The 26,794-nt window shown below is 40.3% G+C and overlaps 1 protein-coding gene across 3 annotated transcripts in view; it reads right to left on the reverse strand.

Annotated features, from left to right (window-relative positions):
• COLGALT2 (collagen beta(1-O)galactosyltransferase 2) overlaps positions 1–26,794 on the reverse strand; it is a 104,395-nt gene that overhangs the window by 8,568 nt on the left and 69,033 nt on the right. For all 3 annotated transcript variants that reach the window (XM_070591243.1, XM_070591244.1, XM_070591245.1), the window contains 4 exons: positions 21,478–21,597; positions 11,795–11,871; positions 8,024–8,130; positions 927–1,059 (listed from right to left, as the gene is read on the reverse strand). In XM_070591243.1, coding sequence (XP_070447344.1) covers positions 927–1,059; positions 8,024–8,130; positions 11,795–11,871; positions 21,478–21,597 — 437 coding nt within the window. The remainder of the gene's footprint in view (positions 1–926; positions 1,060–8,023; positions 8,131–11,794; positions 11,872–21,477; positions 21,598–26,794) is intronic.

Raw genomic sequence — 26,794 nt, forward strand, 5'->3', positions numbered from 1 at the left:
GAACATATGATTTACAATTAAATGCAACGGTATAGATGAATCTCACGAATGTAATGTTGAGAGATTGTACATACCAGATGGTCCCATTCATATTAAAAAAGGTACAAAAGTAGACAAAACTATTGTGTGCTGTTAGAAGTCAGGATGGTGATTATCCTTGGGGACTAATGACTAGAAGGAAATACAGAGGAGATGCTTCTAGGGTGCTGGTAACCAGTTTCTTGATGTGGGTGCTGGTTAACATGGGTGTATTGTTCAGTTTGTGAAACTTCATTGGCCTGTATTTTATGATCTACATACTTTTATACAAATCTATTACATTTCATTTAAAGTTGAAAGAAAAAAAGATAGGCATAGCCTGGATCATTCAAAGAGAGAAGGCATTCAAAGGGCCCTTCTTAGGGACTTTTTCTTTTCTTATGGGAATTGACCCTTAATCAAAAACCCCACACTCCAATACCACTCCCATCAATGTCTGGTCTGTAAGACATGGGTTCAAGTCCTGCCTCTGCCACTTCTGGCCTGGACAAGATATTTAATTATTTCCTCTCGTGTAAAATGAGCCCACCCTTCCCGACCCACCTCACATGACTTATGTGTGACATCTTGTTTGAAATCACTGAATAAATGATGACATGCTAGATACATACAAGGCATTTCTACTAAAGATGAGAATGTATCAACAGGAGTGTGGCCTCCAGAACACCGGTATGTTCCCCTGTCATCATCCCAAGTGGCACCAAGGCTACCCTTCCTTGTTTGTTGCCTGCCTTGTGTCAGAGGGAGACATGAAGCAACAGCAATTTCCAAGCACACTTCTAGAACAGTTATGGGTTCACTTTGTGTCTGGCCCTAATTCACCTACAAAGTCCCACTCTCCTTCCTCCTCGTTACAAAACCGCACATCTAAGTAAAGCATTATTTACCTCTTTCCAGACAGAGTAGTGGCTAAGAAAGCAGCCAATTTCACCCCGGGTTAGAGGCCTAGAGGAGTAAGGATCTCGGTATCCAGGCAGCATTTCAATATTCAGGGCCTTCAGCTGGCTTGTGTTGAGAGCCCTGCACGACAGAGAACATGTCTGAAAATTAACAAGTTGAGATGCTCCCACCATAGAAGCCAGAAGAGAGCGTTCTGCCTTTATGCACGCTGAGAAAGACTTCTCAGCTTTCCCATCATTCCTTAGGAGTTCCTCAGGGTTAATGTGTCATGGCACCATTACGAGCTTTGTGAAGACAAGAGTGTCTTATATTTTGTGTATCCCTCACAATGCCCAACCCTCACAATGCCCAATGTAGTTTTAAGTATCATCAGTTTTTTGGCAATTTTGAAAAAGTATTTTCCTAATGAAGGAAAGTGGTTAAGAGGAGCATTAAACACTGGAAGGGATAAGGACAGGAAGGAATGAGGAGAGGAATTGTGTGTGTGCATGCATGTATCTTTGGACATAAATGTAAAAAGAAAAAAAGGTTAAACACAAAAATAGCAGAGAGAATCTTGTAAGCAGCAAGAGAGAGGTGACTCACCACATACAAAGTTTTCTCAGTATGATTAACAGCTGATTCTCATCAGAAACCACAGAGGCCAGAAGGCAGTAGGTTGACATACTCAAAGTGCTGACTGAAAGAGACTCAACCAAGAATTCTATATCTAGATTCACTACCCTTCAAAAATGAAGAAGAAATGAAGATACTCCCAGATAAACAAAAACTGAGAGAGAGTTTGTCACTAGCAGATCTGCTCTACAAGAAATACTAAAGGGAGTCCTCAGAGTGACATGAAAGGAAACGAGAGAGTAACTCACTTCCACGTAAAGAAGAAGCAATGCTAAATGTAACTGCTTAGGTAAATATAAATGACAGTGTCATTGGTTTTTTGTTTATAACTCTTTTTTCTCTTTTCTGATTTAAACTATAGTTGCATGAAGCATTAATTGGAAGTCTGTGTTAAAGGGTATATAATGTATAAAGAAGTAATTTGTGTGACCCCAACAGAACAAAGGAGAGGGAAAGGAATGAAGCTATAGAGCAGCTCAGTTGTTGTATACTGTGGAAATTCAGGTTTTTTTAATTGAGATATAATTGACATATAACATTATATTAGTTTCAGGTGTACAACATAATGATTCGATATTTATATATTGTGAAATGATCACCACACTAATACTAGTTAACATCCATCACCACACATAGTTACAAATTTTCTTTTCTAGTGATGGGAACTTTTAAGATCTATTCTTTTAGTAACTTTCAAATATGCAATATAGTATATTAGTTAATGATAACTATGGTCACCATGCTATACCTTAGATCCCCATGACTTATTTATTTTATAACTGGAGGTTTTTACCTTTTGATCCCCTTCACTCATTTCACCTATCCCCCGCAGCCCGCGGCAACCACCAATCTGTTCTCTATATCTACAAGTTCAGTTCTTTTTTTCTTTAGATGCTACATATAAGTGAGATCATATAGTATTTGTCTTTCTCTCACTTATTTCACTTAGCATAATGCCTTCAAGGTTCATCCATGTTGTCACAAATGCAAGATTTCAATAATATTCCACTGTGTGGATAGATAGATAGATAGATAGATATCACAATTTCTTTACCCATTCATCCAACAATGGACACTAGATTGCTTCCATGTCTTGGCTATTGTAAATAATGCTGCAATGAACATGGCGGTACATACATCTTTTTGAGTTAGTTTTTCTGTTTCCTTTGGATAAATACCCAGAAGTGGAATTACTAGATCATATGGTAGTTCTATTTTTAATTTTTTGAGGAATCTTCCTCTGTTTTTGATAGTGGCTGCACCAATTTACATTCCCACCAACAGTACACAAGGGTTCCCTTTTCTCCACATACTCTCCAACACTTGTATTTCTTGTCTTTTTGATAATAGCCATCCTAATAGGGGTGAGGTGATATCTCATTGTGGTTTTGATTTGCATTTCTCTGATGCTTAGTGATGTTGAGCACCTTTTCATGTACCTGTTGGCCATCTGTATGTCTTCTTTGGAAAAATGACTATTCAGATTCTCTGCCCATTTTTTAATAAAATTGTTTGTTGTTTTGCCATTGAGTTGTATGAGTTCTTTATATATTTTGGAAATTAACCCTTATCAGATATATGATTTACAAATATTTTCTCCCATTCAGTAAGTTGCCTATACATTTTTTTGATGGTTTCCTTTGCTGTGCAGACGCTTTTTAGTTTGATGTAGTCCCACTAGTTTATTTTTGCTTTTGTTACCTTTTCTTTTGGTGTTAAATCCAAAAAACCATCACCAAGACTGAGCTCAAGGAGCCTACTTTCTATGTTTTCTTCTAGGAAGTTAGTATTAATATGAACTAGATTGCTATAAATTAAGATGCTAATTGTAATCCCCAAGGCAGTCACTGAGAAAAATAACTAAAAAATATACAGTAAAAGAAATAACAAAGGAGTTAAAATGATAGAGTAGAAAATATCTTTTTGAATCAAAAAAGCAATAATGGAGGAATAGAGAAACAATGAAGATGTAAGACGTATAGAAAACAGCAGACATAAATCTACCTTATCAGTAATTATTAAATGTGGATGGATTAAACCCTGAAATCGAAGGCAGAGCTTAGCAGAATGAGTTTTTAGAAACATGATCCAACTGTGTGCTGTCTGCAAGAGACAGATTTTAGATTCAAAGATGTGAATAGGTTTAAACTAAAAGGATGGAAAAAGACATATCAGGTAAACAGCAACCATGAGAGAGCTGGAGGAGCTATACAAGCATCAAACAAAATTTATTACTAGAGACAAAGAAGAACATTTTCTAACGATAAAAGAGTCAATCCGTCATGAAGACACAATTATAAATATATATGCACCTTACAATGGAGCAAAAACATGAAGCAAAAACTGACAGAACTGAAAGGAGAAATAGACAATTCAAAAATAATAGTGGGTAGGAGTTGGCCTGGTGGCTCAGTGGTTAAGTTTGCACATTCTGCTTCAGCAACCCAGGGTTCACCGGTTCAGATCCCGGGTGCAGACATGGCACCACTTGGCAAGCCATGCTGTGGTAGGTGTCCCACATATAGAGGATGATGGGCATGGATGTTCGCTCAGGGCTAGTCTTCCTCAGCAAAAAGAGGAGGATTGGTGGTAGATGTTAGCTCAGGGCTAATCTTCCTCAAAAAAGAATAATAATAATGGGAGACTCCAATACCCTACTTTCAATAACAGAAAGAACAACTAGGCAGGAGAACAACAAGGAAATAGAAGACTTGAACGACACTGCAAACCAACTTGACCTAACAAATATCTACAGAACACACCACCCAAAATACACATTCTTCTCAAGTGCACTTGCAACATTCTCTAAGAAAGACCATATTTTAGACCATAAATATCATACAGACCATAAATCAAACCTCAGTACCCTTAAAAGGAGTGAAATCATACAAGTTATGTTCTCCAACCACAAGAGAATGAAAGTAAAAATCAGTAAGAATAGGAAATTTGGAAAATTCACAAATATGTGAAATTAAACAACACACTCCTAAAGGAACCAATGGGTCAAAGAGGAAATCACAAAGGAAATGAGAAAATATTTTGAGATGAATGAAAATGAAAACACAGCACACCAAAACTTACAGAATTCCCCTAGTGCAGTACTTAGAAGTCTAGTTATAACCATAAATGCCTATATTAGCAAAGAATATCTTGTATAAATAATCTTGTCTTCCATTTTAAGATACTAGGAAAAAAGAGCAAAGTAAACTCAAAGCAAGCAGAAGGAAGAAAATAATTAATACTATAGTGGAAATAAGTGAAATAGAGAATAGAAAAGCAAGAGAGAAAATTGACAAAACCAAGTGTTGGTTCTTTGAAAAGATCAACAAAATTCATCAGAAAAGGCATTTGATAAAATCCAACTGTGTACGGATTGAATGTTTATACTCCCCCCAAGTTCATACGTTGATGGTGTTAGGAAGTGGGGTCTTAGGTCACGAGGGTGGAACCTTCATAAATGAGATTGCTGTGCTTACAAGAAGAGACATGAGAGAGCTTTCTTCCTCTCTCCACTCTGTGCTCTCCGCTATGTGAGGGCACAGCAGGAAAATAGCCATCCACAAATCAGGAAGAGGTCTCTCACTAGAATCCAGCCATGCTGGCACCCTGCTCTCAGACTTCCCAGCCTCCAGAACTGTGAGAAATAAATGTTTGTTGTTTAAGCCACCTGGTTTATGGTAATCTGTTATGATAGCCCAAACTGACTAAGTCACCAACACCCTTTCACAATAAAAACACTCAACCAAATAAGAATAAAAGAGAATTTCCTCAACCCGATAAAGGCCATCTGTGAAAATTCCACAGTTAATATCAAACTTAATGTTGAAAGACCAGATGCTTCCCTGTAATATTACAAACAAGACAAAGATGTCTACTCTTACCACTCCTGTTCAACACTGTACTTGAGGATCTAGCCAGGGTAATTAGGCAAGCAAAATAAATAAATGATATACAGATCAAAGAAGAGGAAGCAACAGTATTTACATTTGCAGATGACATAGTCTTGTATATAGAAAATCTTAAGGAATACACACACACACAAACACACACACACACTGTTAGAACTGATAAATGAGTTCAGCAAGGTTCAGGATACAAGATCAATACAAAAATCAATTGTATTTCTATATACTTAACAATGAGCAATCTAAAAATGAAATTAGGGAAACAACTCCATTTACCATAGCATCAAAAAAAGTAAAATACTTTGGAATAAATTTAGCAAAATAAATGCAAGAACTTTACACTGAAACTATAAAACAACATTCAAAGAATTAAGGAAGACCTAAATAAATGGAATGATCCCGTGATCATGAATTAGAAGACTTCATATTGTTAAGATAGAAATACTCCTCCCAATTGATCACCAGATTCAATGCAACTCCTATCAAAATCCCAGCTGCGGTTTTTGTGGAAAATGACAAGCTGATGCTAAAATTTATATGGAAATGCAAGCGACCTAGAATAGCCTAAACAATCTTGAAAAAGAATAACAAAGTTGTGGGGCCCGCCTCGTGGCCGAGCGTTTAATTTTGCATGCTCTGCTTTGGTGGCCCAGGGTTTCACCAGTTCGGATCCTGGGTGCAGACATGGCAACACTCATTGAACCATGCTGAGGCAGCATCTCCCATGCTACAACTAGCGGAACCCACGACTAAAAATATATAACTATGTACCAGAGGGCTTTGGGGAGAAAAAGGAAAAATAAAAAATCTTTAAAAACAATAAATAAATAACAAAGTTGAAGGGCCTACACTTCCTTACATACAAAGCTACAGTTATCAAGATAGTGTGGTATTGGAATAAGGACTGACATATACATCAATGGAATAGAATTGAGAGTCCAGAAATAAACTCTTACATTTATGGTCAATTCATTTTTGACAAGGGTGCCAAGACAATTTAATGGGGGAAAGAGTAGTCCTTGTAACAAACAGTGCAGGGATAACTAGATAACCACGTGCAAAAGAATGAATTTTGACCCCTACCTCACACCATATAAAAAACTAACTCAAAATGGATCAAAGATCTAATGTGTAAGATACATATATATATATACAAGAGAGAAAACTAAAAAACTCTTAGGAGAAAATACAGAAATAATCTTTGTGGCTTGAATTTGGCAATGGGTTCTTAGATATGACACCAAATGCATAAGCAACAAAAAAATATTAATTGGACTTCATCAAAATTAAAAACGTTTGTGTTTTAATGGACCCCATTGTGAAAGTGAAAAGACAACACATAGAATTGGAGAAAATATCTGCAAATTATGTATCTGACAAGAGACTTCTATCTAGAATATATAAAGTACTCTCACCACTCAACTAGTTTCCTCTGGTCCATGTGGCCTATGAATGGGATTGGGGCTCTCAGGAGTATTTGAAGCAGTGTTTCCAAACTCTAGTGCACCCAAGAATAGGGTCGCCAGATCTAGCAAGTAAAACATAGAATGCCCAGCCAAATTTAAATTTCAGATAAACAATGAACAATTTTTAGTATTAAGCCCCATGCAATATTTAGGATGAATTTAACTAAGTGTCCTATATTTTATGTGGCAATCTTACCCAAGAATCACCTTGAGGCTTCTTAAATGCAGGTTCTTGGCCCTAGCTCTAGAGATCACGATTCAGCAGCTCTGGGATGGCACTCAGGAAGCTGCCCTCTTAACCAGCCTCTGAGCACACTAATGTGGGTGTCCAGGCCATGCTTTGAGAAACATTGATGAGATTCTCTAAAGGAATCACAAGAACTTCCACAACAGCTTCTAGCCATACTCCTTAGAGCCATTCATATTCCCAACTAACATAAAACATGGAACTGCAGGTTTTGCATAAATCTATGCCTTGAGATAGAATGTCAGATAAAAGGGCAAAGCAAAACAAAGTAACAATGACAGCAATAACAAAAATCTTTGAAGGAATCCAACTGAGTATCAGTGTGACTTTCCTGCCACATTCCCAGGAAAAGTGATCAGCCCAGGCAGACTGTAGCAAGCATCTTATGCAACAGGATACACAGACTGTTATGCATTTTTTCCATTTATTTTCTTCAGGTCGCCCAAGTTTAGACACTTTGCTCTAAATCAGGCTCTGAAGGCTACTCTGAACACATTCCTTCCAACACATTACAGAAAGCTGGAAACCACCACAACCACTGTGAGAACTCCCAGAGACAGGGGAAAATCACTTCCAGTGTGAGCTTTCAGCATAATGAAGACAAGAGATCACTGAATGATGAGTGGATTTCAGGCCTGCTCTACCTGGTGAATTAACATATACACTACTGTAAGTCATAAAGTTTCTCCCAAAGTAGATTTCTCCCAAAGTAAGTACAAGTAGCTATTGTAAAAACATGTCTATCTTCTAATGACTACAGATTCCTCCCACCCAGGACTAAATTTCTCTCAGAGAGGGCAAATCCCCGCTCCAACCACATCTTCAAGGGTCTGAGAAAAAACCCGACTCACTTTCCATCCACAGCCTCGACAATCTTGACTTCAATCTCCTGCTCGTACAGCGTGCGTAACATCCGGTCCCGTCTGTCCTTTCTGCGCTTGAGGTTTATCATGAAAATCTAATGCGGGAAGGAAAATGGAAAAGAAACACAGATGATTCAAGTCTTATTTTAGGCTGTTTGAAAAGTTAAGTAAACGTAAGCACCAAAGTTTTAGTTAGAATAAGGAGTGGAAAAGATAGGGAAAACTGTGGTGAAGATTTGTTTGTGTTTCATATCAGGCCGAAGGATATTCGTCCAAACAGAATTACTTTCAAAACTGAGCCTTTTGCAGCGACTCAACTCTCTCCTTGTTTCTCTGATTGCTCGTTGATGGACATGTTTGCCCTGCTCTTGAGATAGGAAAGTTTAAAAAGTTACTCTTCAGAAGGCCAAAGATGAATTAAACCCCAAACATACAAGACTAAGGGGTAGGAGGCAGTTGGGCAAGTGGTTAGAATTATCAGCAGACCTAAGTTCACGTCCTGAGTGTTACTTACTAAGTGTTTGCCTTGGACCAATCCCTATGCCTCAGTTTCCTCATCTGTAAAACTGGGATAAGACTGGTCCTATCTCACAGGTTAAATATTAGCCATTACTATAGTTTATATCCACTGTAGATAATGAATGATAATGAATGTTAAAGTCATTCAAAGGATAAGAAAAATCTAGTCTCAACAGATTCCCTTATTTTCAAAGTTTCCAAACTGAATTATCAAGGTCTCCATTTTAGTAGCTTCTTTGCCAGAATTCTTCAACTCCCTTAGAGATAAGGGAATTTTTCTGAAAGAAGTAAAGAGAAGGGGCCTTCTCCTTGGGGGGCAGCCCTTAGGGGAAGGGAGAAACGGAAAGGCATGATTTCCACATCATGTGGATCCGAAGGAAACCCTATGTAGAGGACACCTACAGGTCCATGAAGATCAGAAAAATGTGCCTTCGGATTTGTCCCCATGAAGGCTGGGTCCACCTGCAGCCCCTCACCTTAGCCCCTAAATTCCTGATGGCGGCACTAAACATACACATATCGTGAGGCCACTACAGGGAGTTACAGACAATGAGGCTGTCCTGACTATGTCCAGATTTAAGGAGACACAAGTGCACCTAAGGTCTCATAAATGCCATTACAGGTAAATAGGTGTTTTAATAAGGTCCTTTTGCTACGAGCAGTAATAAACTCACGTCGAACATTAAACTAAGAGAAGGAGACTTCAGCTGCCAGCAAGAAATATTGATGACACATAGCATGGAAAAGGAGAAACCTACAGGAATGAGTTGTATGACGTTGGCTTCATCTTGACATACCATCTAGATGACTTTGAGGAAGATGTTTAACGTTTCAGGGTCCAGTTCCCTCGTTTGTAAAAAGAGGGAGTTGAACAACCTTATCTCTCAAGTCCAGTAAAGATTGAAAGGTCTATGACATGTGGCTTATGGTAAAGTTTGCTTTATGCACTGTCCAGAATGAAGCAGAAACTGTCTTATAACCAGCCTGGAATTTAGACTTTACTGGGGGCTAAGCTTTGGTTCGCATGGTCATTCTGAATGTAATCATCAATATTTTATATATTTTACTGGATGAAAAGCTGCACTAACTAAAATTTTAACCCTTCCTTACAAAATATTCTCACTTTACAATACCCACTTTATAAATATCCATTTATGAAGCTCTAGGCAAAGAGACTGATATGGGAGCAAGATGTCTTCTTTGAAGAAATCATCCACCTGATGTAGGGCAAAGTGGACTAGGTGCATGATGATTTCATCACCTCCTCTGTTTACCTAACTGGGTAATTATTTTTTTTGAAACAATTTCTGTGGTCACTCTATTTGCCTTGTTACTTGGGACTTCATAACTTAATAGGTTATATTCTTTTATATTTCATTTTCTTCCTGCTTAGAATCCTACTTTGATGCACCAGGTTCCATCTCCCAGTTTTACAAATATGGAAAGGAAAGTGCATGTCCTCATGCAGACATATGGAGCTACCTGAGGTCACTCCAGGAGAGCAAAAACAAAACAGAACAAAAATTAACAGAAATACAACAAAAAAAAAAGTCCACTCAAACCAGAGACCTCTGGTCTGGGAAGACTTTAGTAAATAATAATCCAGTCCCAGTTCCTGCCAAAACAAGTGCAATAAAAAGTTAGCCATGAAGGAAAAACACAGACGGCTTGCTCCATACTTAGTGAATAGTAAACAGAGAAAGAGCCACACAGTCAGTGCAGCCCAGACACCACAGCAAGGTCATGGGGTACTGGGAAGGTTGAAAAGGCCCCTGAAAATCCCTTTTTCCACCATCCTATCTCTGTTCCAGACAGAGAGATGATTATCTAAGCTCAGGAGAGTAGAGTCTCTGTGCTGTGACACTTCCTAGAGCTGGCATGTCCCGGGAGTGACCCAGTCCTTATGACCACATCCAAATGGAAGACCAGAGCTGGAAGATCTTGGCTTTGTCTCATTTTATTTGCTTTGGTGTGGTCCTCATCAGAACATGTTTATACAAGGAAAAATGGATACATGTAAAGATACTTGTGTTCTTTTATCTAGAGAACTGAGAGCTGATGAGAACTGCAGAGAAAGGAAAGCTACAGTCATACACGAAAGCTGGTCCAGCTCATGGTGTGGGCCAATCTTTCCTGCAGCCTTGATCATTTTTAAAAATGATTTACTCTTTAGTCTAATTCCTCTCTTCCACGCTTAAAATCATCTCTTCTCATTCTGCCTTCTGCGGAAATAGCATAATAGCTGTTAACTCTTTTCCACTTAATATTTATGAAATACTCCTTCCCATTCCTGAAGTCCAGCTCCAAATCAACTTTACAGACAAAGTCCCAATTCCCGGTCCACTAGCTCTTTAAGATGGCCATACTTTGGGGACATGTATTATATGGTACAGGCTAATAGACAAGGCATTTTCTCTCAATGCAGCAGGGGCAATGAGCACAGGGCACAAAGCTTGGCCTATGACATATCCAGAATCCATGGAAAAAAGTCTATCTCAGTTTGTGGATTCCTGAGCACTGTCCTGGCCTCTAGACCACCCAGCTCCTGAATACTGATCAGCAGCTACATGACATGAGGGACTCATGAAGGATTCAGTGACTTGGAATACAATTCTGGCCCCACCAAGCGTCTGTTGTATTACCAAGAGAGGCATTTCTTTATATTTCTGCTTCATTCTTTATACAATTGAAACTTAATAATGAATGGCCCTCAGAGAGCTATTATGACGTTGTTGCCTGCTGAAAGGCAAAATTTTAGAACAGGTTTCTTTTTTCTCTTTTTCTTTGTCTTCTCAAACCTGGCCTCCAAACTTTTTCCATGGAAAAACAGCAGAGAGAAAATAAAGCACAGAGTGTTCCAGAACGGTTTCCACCCACTCAAAGTTAAAATCCTCTAATACCTAATGCATATATCTTCTTTACCCTTGAATCTTGATGAAAAGGTTGATGAAATGTGGCAATATCTACTCTTAGAATATATCAAATTCACTTTCATGACTAAATAGCAACTTCTCTCTGATTCAATGATTAATTCACTTTTATCACGATGCTCCTCTTTTAAGATAAGAAAACTGAGGCACGACAAAAAACAAGTACTTCACCCAAACCCTTAATGCATTTTCAACAGTCAAGCCAGTCTGGCTGGCTCTCAGTGGATGCTCAGGCTTGTGTTCCCATTAAAAACATACAAGCATGCTGCACGCATGCATGTGCACACACACACATTGACACCTTTCCTACCTCGTCAAATCCCATCTTGTCGGGATATTTAGGGACAACTGAGACAAACTGGGAAGGTTCCATTGGAGGACCATCAACTGGAAGACACAAGAAATACGCAGAGTGCTTTGTTAGGGAAAGAGTCAGAGAACAGAATTGCATCCACACACCCGATCTCTAGGAACACAACCTGGATGAGCAGAGCGGGGGATGACTGCTGAGCAGTTCCCCAGGACTGAGTGGCTACACAAGAACCCTCAAGGTCAGGGCTCTGGTTCCCAGAGCACTTGTTTATACGCAGATGGCAGAATTTGCTCCATTTCCCTTAAGACCTATTTGAAGAGTATTTGGGAGGTGGTTTAGGGTAATGGTTCAGGGTGAGGGCTCTGGAGTCAGATGATCTGAGTCCAGGCTTTGGTCTATAAAGGTCTGGAACAGTTATGTAACCTCTGTAAGCCTGTTTCTTCATGTGTAAAATCAAGTTAAGAACTGTATCTCTTATTAAATTTATATAAAATTTAAATGAGACCTGCATGCAAAGCACTCATAACCTAATAAATGCTCAATAACTTTGTGCTATTATTTATGGTGGCCCATGATGAAAGAGCTCAGAAATAGGCTAGACTTTTTCTGAATAATGCTTTTTTCTATACACTTAAAATTGTCAAAGTCTGGGAATGATTTTAATCCCATCCAGGCAGGTTTAGCTACAGGAACACAAAAGTCCTTTAATTTAACCCGAACTCACCTTTGAAAGCCAGCCCATGGACCAGGAGTTAGTACAGGGCTAACACGCAAGTTTCCAGATGTGAGGGACATCGCATCTTAAGCAGTAAAAATTTTATTTATTTGATACTCCAAAAAAGCTTTCTTTACAAACTACTATATATTTTAATCGTTGAATGCAATGTTGATTAAAGCACCTGAGAAGGTCTTTAAGATTTTCGGTACTGGAGAAATTCAAAGTACTTGTTTGGTTTTCCTTAAAGGTAAAATGCAAAGAAAATTTTAAATGGGAGCTGGTAACTGGGTTGTTTGTATCAGCGATGGCCATTACTACTGTTCATGAATATCCATTCTCCTCTATTCCAGGTACATGAGAGGAATACTTTCTTGCCCTTGAAGTTAGTCGCGGTCGTGTAATTTGCTGGGAAAGCTTTAAATTGCCGCCACTCAACTCTCCAAACCCTCCTTCCAGCCCCACCCCAGCCTCACCACAATGACCATAGTAGCATATGTTGATATGTAAAAACCACGAATTTGGAGCAGCCTAGAATGATGTGCTAACAAATGGAGGGCGGCTGCCCAGGAAAGACGCCAGGACCACTGCAGACTTTGCACAGCAAGAAATAAGCCTTTGCTGTATTAAGCCAATGAGATTTTGGCACTATTTGATATCCCATCCTACCTTTGCCTGTACTGACTAAAATACTGTCCTTTCACCGGGATATCAAAGAGAAACCATGACATCCGGTTTCACAATGATCAGATAATGTGAAATTCTAGAAGATGGTGAGACAGGTTTCCTAAACCAAACACAAGAGTTGGTCTCATTACTTCAACCTCTGACCCTTGCAGTCACATTTCTGTGAGTACACAGTGCATGTGTTTCTGTTTCCATTAGAGGCTCATTATATTTTGGTCCCTTCTGCTGCATCCCAATTCTCATTAATTTCTTTTAAAATCAACAAATATTGATTGAGAGTCCACCACATACAGGGTTAGGTTTTTAAGAGAAAGAAACTTAACATACAAACTCCTTCCTGTTCATAGTGTTGTTTGAGGAGCTGTCTCGCTCTCCCTCCCTGCGCCCCCTGGGAGGGGGTTATATTCTGAGTTACCCTTTCCAGGCTGTTGGTCTCTGGCACTCACAGGGCCTGCGTGGCTTTAACGTCTCAGCCACAGAGACTATTTTTAGCCATGCTGCTTCTCTCAATCATGGGCAGTCATTGTGTTCACAGGACAAGTGTCCCAAAAAAAGCCACAAGGGTCTGGTTCCTGAAAGCTACCATTGAGACAAAATATGAGAAGTGTACCTGGGTTTTGCCACTGAAGGCAGAGCTAAGCCACAGGGAAAAACAGGAAGTGATACAATGAATCAGACCTAAGAAACTTACCGTGAAAGGAGAAGGGATATGTCTTTGCTGATGTCACACTTGAAGGTTAGGTATATCCCAGCTTTTGTTTGGGGTCATTTCTGACTCCATCATTCATATTTTATTTAGTCCCTCATTGAATCCCTCCCTATACATAGCCCCTCCCTGTACACTACTTGGGACATGTTCTTCCTTGGCTCCTGGATACTTTCAAGATCTAGGAATAATAATAATAGCTATTGTTGTAGAGATCTTATTACTCACTGAACTCTGGGCTATATACTCTTGATGTATGTAATCACATTTATTTAATCCTCACAACATGAACCATGGGATAGGTATGAGGTTTCCTATTTTTACAGATAAGAAAACAAAGGCTTAAACATCTTGCTCAAGGTCACAGAGCTGATAGAGCTGGTATTTGAACCTAGGTCTGACTCCTGCATGCAAACCCTTAACGCTACTCTACCGTGCCCCAAAGCTAGTCCTTGGTAGCCATGGCCTCAAGTTGGCCTTGGGCAACTGGGCTGGGTTTACAGTAACTCAGTTAGCTAAGTCCTTGCCCCTGGGTGACCATCACTTGTGGCTCTTTCTGTGGTCTACACTGGAGCATACACCATCCAGTGTACAATGCACCAGCCCAGTCATGCCTGGAAAAGCATTTGAGAGATTGTGTTTGGACCGAATCCTAACACTTCTTCTCTACAGTTTCTCTGGAACTTCTTCCACTGCTGCAGCCACCACCCTAGCTCAGGTCCTCACGCACCATGCCTGGGCTGTTTTAATATTTTTCCAACACTTGTGTGGTCTTAGTCTTGCCTCATTCTAGCTCATTATGCACACGGTTGTCAAAATAATCTTGCTCAAGCACAGTGCCGTTCTTGGCCATAATAGTTATGCTCAACAGTTAGGTGCTTTACAATTTGTTAAGTGCGTTCATATTCCCACACCATCTAATCTTCACTTTTTAGTGGGGGAGGGGTTGTTTGTTTTTATAGATGAAGAAATTGAGACCAACTCAGATGTAGACTTGCCCAAGGTCAAAGAGTGATTGGTTGGCAGAGCTGGAACTCAGTTTTAGACCTTCTGACTTCAGATTCAATATTCTTAATAATCTCTGCACGATGATTTGTTGCTGAGAACTGGCACCCAGGATTTCCCACCACCTCATGCTTTGACTTGCCAGACCAATTTCCTCATGCCTCACAATGCATTTACTTCTGTAATTTATAAGATCTAGGCTTCTGTTATTCATCCCCCAAAGGAAGCACATCCCCAAATTTTCTGTACAGCTCCTAGTGTACTAAATGAGTAAGTACATGTAGAGTGATAGGCACAGAGCTTTTAATAAATGTTAGCCATTGCTGTTATACGCCATCTCCCTCCACCCTGACTCTTCCACTCTGATCTCTGAAACTCCAGTCTGCAATTCATAAAATCCCAGACATTTCAGTCCTCCACTTTTTCTGAATATCTCTTTGCCTTTTTGTTTCAATTAAAACTTCATTTTCCTTTGAGGACACTACCTCCCTTTCAGCTGTCAGAGTGGAAGCTGATTTTTCTTACATCCCCCAACTCACTCCAAACTGTCTTTCATCCTTCAAAACCCTCAACTTCTTTGAAGCATATTTTAGCACCTCTCTACCTTCTAATCATGCCCCCTCAGTCACTGATGACTGCAATTTCTGGCTCACAGTCTCACTGTCCCTGTTATCATTCTTAGAAACCTCAGCATCCACATGGTGATCCATTCAACAACCTGGCTTCTAGGTCCTTGACCTTGGCACCAACATTCTTTCAGCGATCCACTGCCATGTCTGTATCCTCCACACCTTTCATGTCCCTACTTTCATGGGTACCCAACCTGGATTTCATGGTCTAGCACTCTAACCATCCCTTGTAAATGTTCTTAAGTACCTCCTATTGATCTCGCTTGGTAAAACCCCAATCCTGGTTAAACTGACTTGTCCAGTTACTCAATGCCAAGAAGAATACTACAAGAGAAGTTCACACAATTGTGTTGACTGAATCACTTCCAAATTACAACAGATGTCAAATTGGCACTGGATACTGCCAAATGATCCAACTATACTTCCATAGTAAATTTACTTTCCCACTTTCTGAGAAATATATTTTACACCTTGTCCGCTCTCCTGGAATCTCCAACATCTCTCTTGAGCTGATGACTAGACTACACGTATCATAGAGAAAATATTCAAAGTCAAATTAGACCTACCTTTCCTGTATGCCTCTAGTCCACCAAGCCAACTGCATTTGTATGTACACATTCTGCCTTGTCAGCTGCTAGAGTGGAAAAAGTATCCCTGTTCCTGTCTAGGACAAAGTCTCCAATACCGTCCTGGGTTACAATGCCTCTTGTTTTCTCAAGGACTTCAGTCTTACAATTATCTTCTCTTCTACATCATCAAGTTCCCCTCATACATTGGATCCTTCCCATCAGCATACAAACATGCTAAAATCCTATCTTGAAAAAACAGACAACACGAAAAACAAAACAACCTCTCCCTTGATCTCTCACTGCCTTACAGTCACCATCCTATTTCTCTATTCCCCATCCCAACAAGATTCCACTCTCTCATTGCCCTTTTATCCTCTCTTTGGCCCAGTCCAATGGGCTAGTGTCCTCATCATCGCACTGAAGTGGCTCTTATCAGGGTCATCACAGATCTCTATCTTGACAGAACCAATGGTCAATTCCCTATCCTCATTTTATGTGACTTCTCAGCAATATCTGGCTCCTTCTTGAAACACTTCTCAATTTTTCCTTCCAGCTTTCTGGCTGTTCACCTCCCCAGGGATCTGTCCTCCTCCCTCTCCTCTTCTCTTTCTATGTTCTTTCACTAAACAAGTTCACACTGTTCCATGGGTTCAAATATCGTTTTAATGCTGATGACTCTCAAATGTCTATCTCCAGCTGGAGTCTCTTCCCTGAACTCCAGACTCAGGCATCCAAATAGCTCCTAATCTCTCCTTTCAGATGTCTAACAAATATCTTAAGCTTACATAATCAAAACTTCCTTTCCCAAATTTTTCCCATGAAACTTTTCCCATTTCATTAAATGGCATACCAGGCCAAAATCCTGGAGTCATCCTTGATTCCTTTCTTTCCTTCATGGGCTGCATCCAGGTCTCTGTAAGTCCTGTTGGCTCTACCACCAAAATATATCTTAAATCCACCTGCTTCTCATCACCTCCTTGCTACAGGTTGCATCCCAACCACCATCATCTCTCACCAAGAGAGATGTACTGGTCCCCCTAAACTCTAATCTCCACACCACAGCCTGAACGATCTTTCTAACTACATAAATCCTCCTCCCCAATCCCACATGGAATCTCATTACTCTAAGAATAAAATCCAAATTCTGTCCTATGGCCACAAGGCTCTGCTTGATCTGGACACTTCTTCATCCATGACCTCATCTCCTTCTACTCAACTCCTCATTCTGTATACTCCAGCCACACTGGCCTTTTCTTGGAGCACCCAAGCTCCTTCCTAATAGCCTTTGTATGTGCTGTTCTTTCTGCTTGAAACACTCTTCCTGCAAATATTCCTGTGGTTGCTTCCTTGATATATTGTCTATCTCTCTGTCTTGGCATATAAATTCCTTGGTGGCAGAGCTTCTGCCACTTTTGTTCACTGCTGTATTCCCAGCATCTTGAACAATCCATGGAACATAGTAAGTGTTTAATCAATGACTCTTCTAAAATATTCCTTATCTTCACTGCTTTTAGGATGGGCATTCTGCTTTAGCTGGGCATTCAAGGACCACAACAATTAAGCTACCCCAACCCACAAACTTTATTTCCTTCTACTGTTTAAAGCCAACTCTCTTCCAGGGTGAGAATGCTTTTTGAACAATGTCTTTGCTTAGTCTGTTTCCTCTGCCTATAGTGCCCTCACCATATCACTCCTTTTATTTCAACTCCACACTTCTAGCAAAGCCCAGCTTAAGAACCATCAGGACTTGAAGGTCTCCTCGATCACATCAATCCACAGCAATCTCTCCCTATTCCAAATTTCTATTGCCCTTATATCTGCTCCTTTCACAAAGCACTACACTGCATCATCGGGGTCTTTTTCATGTGTCCTGTCTCCCCAGTTAGATATAAACACCTGAAACAGAGAATCTGTTATCAAATGTTTTGAATTCCCAGTACCCTCACAGAGTGACTCAGACATTGTAGGTAGGCATTCAATGTTTGTACTTGAATATAATGCCTGTTCTAATGCTTCAACAGGTATAGTCTATTAGCGGTCATTTATTTACTGCCCATTGGGTTCTAGATGCTGTGCAAAGTGCTTTTAACATTTAGTCCGTCTTTCTTAAGGACACCTGACAGATACGACTTCATCATCACCAGCCTTTTACGAATCCTACACGGGCCTCCAGTCTGTATTTCTGCATTGTTACCCTCAAAGGTTTATTTTCTAATTATTTTCTTATTCCAATTATGTTCTATCTTCTAAAACTCAGAATCTGACATTTTAAAAAAATTGTAACTGAAGAAGGTAAATACAACAACTAAATAAAATGCCATATACAAAGTGCCTAGCACTAGAATTGGTATGTATTGGGAGATCGATAATGACAGCTATAATTCCGAGTTCTTCTCAAATGATTTATACCTGCCTAGCATGGTGCTGTGCATTTCCAATGTGTAATCATTAATTTTTACTGACAACGTGTGAGCCTCTGTGTATGGAAAACTTTCTATGTTTTCAGTTCTACGGGGAAAGCAAGAGAAGGCAAGGCTCTGGCCGGCTGTCTCTGAGCTGACATCTACTTGGAGTCAAGACTGACAGCCATGAAACAGGGATGATAAAGGATAGCACATCATCAAGCTAAATGGAGTCCTAATAATAGCAATAATTCATTATCTTATGGAGTTGATATACATTATTTTATTTGCTCCTCCCAACCTGGCAAAGTCAGTGTTATTTCCTCATTCCGCAGATAAAAGAGCTAAAGCTCTGAGAGGGTTGATTCTCCCTTTGTAAGTGACAGAGCCCAGGTTCAAGTCCATTATCCTGGTCTCAAGTTCAGTGCTCTTTGCAACACAGTTTTCATTCATTTACTCATCCGTTCATTCACTTGTCTAGATCTGCACTCAGCAAATATTTGGTACCAACTATACATCATGCACCGTGCTAGGTGTTTGTCATAAAATAGGATACTTCCCTTGTCCTCTGGAGTCTAAAACATAGAGAAGAGGCGGAAACAGTATTTATTAAAGAAATTCACAAAGAAATTCCTAAGGGCTGGTTCAAGAAATACTGTCACAGTGAACTAGCTCGCTATTCAATCTCATTCCCTCCCATGACAACTGTTTGTTCTTTTTTTTCATTACCCTATCATTCACTATACACTCAGAGAACAATAGTGATCTCTTGTTTCTTTTTTCAAACCCTCGGACACTGAGATGAGGGAAAACCAAATGGCTTGCAAACAGTTATGCACATGAGCATGCAAAGGTTGTAATGGCAGGTGTGCTTTTCTCTTCACCCCAAGTATAGTCTATGGATGTACTCTGCTCAGCAGCACCAATGTGTCCCTGATATTGAACTGACTAATGTTTTACAAACAGAATCTTGTGTAAATACAGTAAGAGAGCTTGCTATTTACAGGAATCTTCTGGTGAATCTTTTAAATTATTATTGTCTTTCTTACCTTCTGCTCTCAACCATGTTTTTTAAAAGAAAACTCTCTGCTTTCTCTCTATTTTCTTGCTTCTTAATTACTTCTCAAACACTTTGAACTCTGATTCAGCCTTTTCTGAAACCATTCTTGTTGTGGACTTTAGCTGATAAAATTCACTGGACTCTTTTTTCAGTCCTTACCTTGAACTTCCTTCCACATCTCTTGCTCCTGTTTTCTTGAAATTCTCTCATATCACGTTATCTTGTTGATGAATCCCAACTCAACATCTTTAGGCTTGATAACACTTAAGTTCCAGATTCATCTCTCTGTCTACCCACTGAGCATCTCCACCTGAAGTCATTTATTCATTCACTCAGTTATTCAACAAATACTTACTGGGTGCCTACTAGGTGACAGGCAATGGGTTATGTCTTAAGACTAACATGATCAACAAGGAATTTATTGTCTAGGGGTGAGGAGCAGGAAATAGATATACATAGGCAACTCAGTGGGTCTAAAAATGACTCATGATATTTCCTTGCAAAGGCTTCCTTTATTCTACATGCTCTATACCATTGAAAATTCCTACAGTCATCTTAGACACTCAAGTCAGAACTCAGAAGTTTTTCTCTGCCTCCTTTTTGCTCATCCACAAACTCTTGGCTGAGTCCTTTCAAGTCTACATCATAAATTTCTCTTAATCTGTTCCTTACTCTCCATTCCCACTGCTTCTGTCCTAGCTCAGATCCTCATCCTCTTTTGCCTAGTTTACCATGTAATGTCCCAAATGGTCTTTTCATCTCCGGCCCGAGACCAGCATCCACTGCCCCACCCTGCTCCAGCCATACTTCTCTTACCGCAAGAGTGACTTTTCTAAATCCAGATTCCAACCTGACATTTCTCTGCTAAAATCCATTTAAAAATTGCCCTCCCTTCAGACAAAGTCCAAACACCTTCTTATATGTTAGAGGGCCTTCTGGCTGGGCTCCTGCCCACTTTCCAGCCTCACTTCCCGCTTTGCCTCCCCAAACACCTCCACTGCCCACATATACACATCCTATGCTCTAGTGATGAATAACAGAATTTCTGAGATGCTATGTGCAAATTCAGTGCAAATATTCCCTCCTTTGGGAAAGCCATTTCCAACACCCTCCCCTAGGCAGGGTGGATCCGTTACTGTATCCTTTAGACACCACTGCACATTATACATAATAATTAGTGTAGCTACTGATTGTTGAGCATTTACCAGTTCTGACATCATGGTAGATCCAGAAGCGATAACAATACGTGAGCAAGGACATGAGCTTTGGAGACAGCCGTATTGCTTCAAATCGCAATCGTTAGCACAATCATCTAGGGCAAGCTACTTAAGCTCTCTATACCTCAATTTCTTCATCTTTAAATGAGGATAATAAAACCCTTTTCATTGACTTGTAATTAATGACACAATTTATAAAAAATGCTTAGCATGGTATCTGTCACATACATAAGCTATTATTGAGTTGAAGTCATAATTATGTTGTTGTTATTAGACTATATATATATTATGGAGAATTTGCCCAAAAAGCCTAGAAGAGTTCGTTGTTTTCATTTCATAACTAAGGAAGTTAGATTACTTGCCCGAAGTCATGTAATTATAAAGCAGCAAAGTTAGAGTTTAAATCTATACCACAAAATGCCATTATAGCCCCTATGACATTGTGTGAAACGTATTTACTGTGTGTGCAGCTCTCCACCTGGACGGGAAGCTCCCTGAGGGCAGAGACTTTGTCATATTCACGTTTCACACAGGAAAAGCTTAAGAATGAATGAACAAATGAATAGCTATGTTTCAGCCAAGGCAGACTGATGGCCATGAGATTCCAGTCCTGGAAGATGGGAGAAGTGGCTGGTAAGGTCACGGTGGCAATGGAACATGAGCCATCACCCAGGCCCCTGAGTCACTCACTCATTGCTTCTATCTGCACATGGATGAGGTTCTCGATGTCCTCCTCCAGGGTCTGCTGCGGTTTCAGGGGGATGGGCAGGTAGCCATAGTGTTCTCTGTTGCAGAGGTACATCTGGATGCCTGAGGACCCAAGAGAGGGACAAAACCGACCAATCAGAAAACACACATCTTAGCTCTATAGTGACAACTGAAGAAAAAGAGACTGGACTGTGGCTGAAGCTGTTTGGAACTGAAATTGAACAAGTAGTTGTTTCAGGCACTGTCTGTAGACCTCAAAAATGCTCCTTTATTAAGAAACTGTAACACAGCATCAGGGGCTAATAAAAACCCTGGGCCATTCTTCAGCGCAGAGGAAATTGATTTTTCTCTCTGAAGAAAAAGCATACTCGTGGCCTGAAATGAACACTAAAGGCATGAAAAGATCAAAAAGAAGGCAAAGAATTCCTATTCCAGAGAACAGAATGGAACACTGTAATCCACCTACAGGAAATAAAGAGAAAATGAGGAATAAAATCCACATTTGATATGAAAGCAAACAGGAAAATCCTGTAAGGCTGACAGATTATTAAAGCTAAATCTAGGCATATAAAGAAGAAAAAATAAAAAACAAAGGAAATTTAAAATTCTTCATGATTCTCCTTGGTTTTATTTCCTCTCTTAGCAGGCATGGATTTGGAATCAACCAACAGACATGGAACTTCTATAGTAGATTTGTAAAGGGACAAAAGAAAGTCTGCATTTCAAGTCCTGTTAAAAACCTGCAGTATGACAACACCAGAAATATGGCAAAGCCCTCTTGTATCCGACACTGGTCTTCGTTGCCCCTGCTGGCTAACTCCAAGAGTTAGACAACATCTGTGTTCACCCAGATAGCTAGAAATACAGGAATCAAGACGGTCTCATACAGACCCAGAAACTGACAGTCCTGACTAGTGAAAAGATTCCTTAGTTAAAATGACGAGTCTGCCAAGCACTGTCCATGTGTCCAAGCTTCTGATTTGTTAATTGCTATAATCATCTATGCTTTCCAAAAGAGAATGAACTGCATAGTGACTTCTCTATTTTGTGCAGATGAAATTTCCTCCAGGCTGCTGGAACACCTGCCAAATCAGGTGAAGCTGTCTCATGGCATTAACAGAGAAGAACGGGGGAAAAAAAGAAGATTTTATCCTTCTCCTTATTGAATCAGGCTCAAATCAGGGCTGGTCCAGCAAGCATTGTCACTTCTCTTGCCTTCACCAAGCGAGCTCACCAGTTCTGCTGTTTGCCCACATGAATGCTTCTGGGGAACTTCAAACCAAAACGCACCCTCTTGTAAAGTCATAATGAATTCAGGAAGTGGAAGGAAAATGAGTTAATATTTAGATTACCTCTCTACCCTACGTAGGTAAATCATTTTACCATTCAACTTTCCAAAGCTTCAGTAAAAATGGGAGATGAGACCTAGCCAAGCTATCCATCAAGTGTGAGAGGACAAGAAAGGCATTTTTCAGACGTTCAAAGCCATAAATATTTACTTTCCATCACACTTTCTCAGAAAGTTACTGGATGATTGAAAGAAGGAGAAAGAAGAATAGGAGTAGGGGGGAGGAAAAGAGGAGGAGGAGGATTACAAAAAACCCAGGAAGACTTGGGATATAGTGAACAGAGAGTCAATGCAGTTGGGAAGAGAAGGGAGTCCAGGGTCCACCACTCAACTCAGAGTATATCGGAAAGAGTATATCAGACATCTTCACCAACACGCAGAAAGAACATCTGATAAATCTGACCATTCCAAGAGGAATATTAGACAATTAGAGATTAGTTTTGAATTGCATTAGTAATAATAAACTAAGGGAAAAAAGGCAACTGTTAAGTTAGATATAAAGGGAAAACTAACCATGGTCTATAAATAGTTCAGTTTGGGATTAGGTTTGCACGCTTATAACAACAAAAACACTGACCATTGATCTATCTTAAATTAACACATGACCACAGTCATGTGTCGCTTAAAGATGGGTATACATTCTGAGAAATTTCGTCCTTGTGCGATCAAGAGTGTACTTAGACAAACCTAGATGGTACAGACTACTCACACCTAGGTTGTATGCTACTAATCTTATGGGACCACCATGCAATACGTGGTCTGTCATTGGCCAAAACACTGTCATGTGGTGCATGACTGTTTATTGAGAGAACAGGGTGATGGAAAGAATGCGTTTGCATGGAGGGGGCACAGGGAGGAAAAAGAGCTAATGCCTCATCTTCTGCAGTGGAGAGGCAACAGATAACGCCTGAAGTAAAACCAGAAAATCAAGAGGTAGCAATACAAGCGTGTTATTCACAAACGTGGCTGTGAATATCATCTGGAAGAATTAAAAGTGTTTATCTTCTAGAAGAGGGAAACGATACAAGGGGTGATCTTCAGGGGACTGCTAACTTTATAATACACCTTGGGGAACTATTTGCACTCTTTCAACTATGTGCATGGATAATTTGATAAAAATTTTAAAAGGAAATGTATTGATAATTAGATAAAATCTATGGAATCTGGTACTCTCAGTGAAAGCGACTTCTGGGGAAAACAATTTTCTCTTTGAAACGATACTTTGAAATACACCTTGAAGGACTGGACTTCTCTTATGGAGACATCAAACATTTTCCTGTACTCATACAGTACCTTAACATTGCAGATTGCTATCTTTATCTTTGGTGATGAAAAATCAGAGTGAGAAAGGCTGTGGCTTGTCCAAGGTCATACAGTAAATCATTAGCACTAAACCTCTGTCCCTAAAGAGCCAATGCCAAGTATCTTTCTATGCACCCAGGATTTGGAAGCCAAGTTTCAGAACCAGTAATCATTCTGGATTGCCATCCTTGCACGTGGGAGGCAGTTTTGATCATCACCAGTGCTGTCCAGGAGGCAGATCTGCCTGCCTGTCACCCATGTTTCTTGGCTCTTTTGACTCACAGCAGACATTTGGAAGATGACTGGTGGGCACCAGAGATGTTACCTGTGACCATGATAGAGAACCCAGCCACAACAAGACATGAACTCCTGACCCTAGCCTCATTATAGCCACAGAGCCTCACCTCTGACCCCTGAGCTCTCTTCTTGGGCTAGATGGGCAGCCATGCCCCCACATACCAGTGCACTTGGATTGCCCCCTCACTCATCACTCACAAGTGGAATGACTGGAGTCTGAGGTGAAAGATTAAGGATCAAGGTTCGTGGTTAAGTGGTCCTGCCTGGGACATGCAGACCCTTTAATTCCTTTTGGACATTTGAAAAATGAGGCTCCAATGGGTGACACACAGCTAGGGTGTTTCACAAGAATGAGAACAAAAGAATACAAATCATCTTTCAAGAGAGAAGGGAAGTGCTTTGCTTTGGACCTAAGAAGGGAAGAGCCTAGAAACACTTCATGGGCTGCACAGGACTCCAGGCTCATTCACGTCTCTCCTGAATACTTCAAGACAAATAAAAGTGCTACCTTAGAACCACACAACTGTCAGGAAAGCTTTTTCATTGCCCCCAAGGACAGTCATTCTTTCCTGTCTTGACTCTTGACCTGTTCACTGTACCACCGATCTGACCCTCAGCTTTCACTGTTTTGTAACTATTACTTCTGTTTCCACATGTAAAGATCTCATCTCGCCAACTAACAAGGAGCCTAACACAATGCTGGGCACAAAAGTAAAGCCAATAGCTTTTCTACCTTTCCTCTTCCCAGCTGAATCATCAAATAGCTTTGAGCCTCTGCACCTGCTTTCAGTGTCCTGGGAAGGCCAATGGGAAGTCTGACCGAAAAAGAATGAAGTTCCAATGAACAGGCCAAGCAAAGGACAGAGCCGAAAAATTCCTACCCAGCCTGTCAGTCTTCCAGCCAAAAATCCAGTTGTTGGTTTGTAAAAATATATCATAATAATTTAGTGCCTGGGTCACAATAATGCCCTGTGCCATGGCTATATAGGAGGACTCTGTTAGGCAAGGATCATTAGTGTAATTGTCAATAGCTTACTTTCTTGGAACTTCCTTACTTCAAGCTCTGAAGCAAAGACACTGGCACAACTCGAAGGAATGAGAAGGCCCTGAGTCTGCTTCCCATCCTGGAGAAATCAAAGAAAATCACAGACCAAGCTGAAAGGAGCAGTTTCCATTAACGTTGACACAAGAACCTTCATGAAAGCTTCCAATCCACATGAGGATAAGAACCATGCTTTTACCCTGACACAGGCCTAAAAAATGCTTAACCCTGGCCAAAGGGTCTAAATTTCTCTAGCAGCCAAGGAAAAAAATTCAGCCTCCACATTTCCACCAAATATGCTCATTCCTAGCAAATCTACAACTGATGAGTGGGACACCTATGGCTTCAAGCATGGCCTGATACGTGAGCTATAGATTGAATTTATATTAACGTTGTCGTCTGCCAGCAACCTGCCTCAACTGCCTGAAGTCTTTGCATAATCCCATCTACCCTAACTTAGATGGCAGCAGTGAGTTTATTCACTATCTTCTTGGTTTCTAAACTCACTTTTGCTAGTGGTTAAGTGGCACATTTCTGGCTCATTGATAACGGGACCTCACTTCTGGCAGTAAGGTCTGAATGATCCTGAGAATAAGGCTTTGCTTTAGGAATGTCGTGTAGCTTCCTGTTGAACTGCTTTAGTGAATTACATCCCCCTTGACTGCAGGTGCAGGGTGACGCAGAGAAATAACAACTTCCTACTGACTTGACTTCCTTAAAAAGCCTAGAGACCCCACCGGAAATGCTTTCCTGGTGGTTCACAAAAGACTGAAGTCTGGTTGTGCCTTTCCTTCCATGGGGACTGTGGCAGAGACTTCTGGTTGCCTCTCCTAATCTGTCCCCTCCTCCTTCCAGAGTGAGAGAATTGGAGCTTTAGACTGTATAGAATGAAGATGACATTCTCAGCCTCCCTTACGGCTAGGTGTTTCCCTGTGACTAAGTTCTGGCTAATGGAATATGCATGGAAGTGATGTGTTCAACTTCTGGATTGTACTCTTAAAGGGAAGGAGCATGCCCTCTCCTCTCTGGTTTTCCTTTGATGGCTAGAATGCATCCATACTGATGAGACATCTTGGGTCATACAATGAAGGACGATACTTCATGGAGAGTGGAGAAGCAACAGAGAAGGAGCCTGGGTCTCTGAAAACTTTGTGGAACAGAGCCACTATACCAGCTCAGACTTTTTAGAGAAGAAATAAACCTCCATTTGTTAAGTCTGAGCTCTTTGCCAGTGCTGTTTTGAGGTTCTGTCACTAATTAATAAATGGACTTCTATAGTGAACAAAGCAATGCAGTGGCACCACAGAGAA

The sequence above is a fragment of the Equus przewalskii genome, chromosome 23, assembly GCF_037783145.1.
Source record: "Equus przewalskii isolate Varuska chromosome 23, EquPr2, whole genome shotgun sequence".
NCBI classification, from domain to species: Eukaryota; Metazoa; Chordata; class Mammalia; order Perissodactyla; family Equidae; genus Equus; species Equus przewalskii.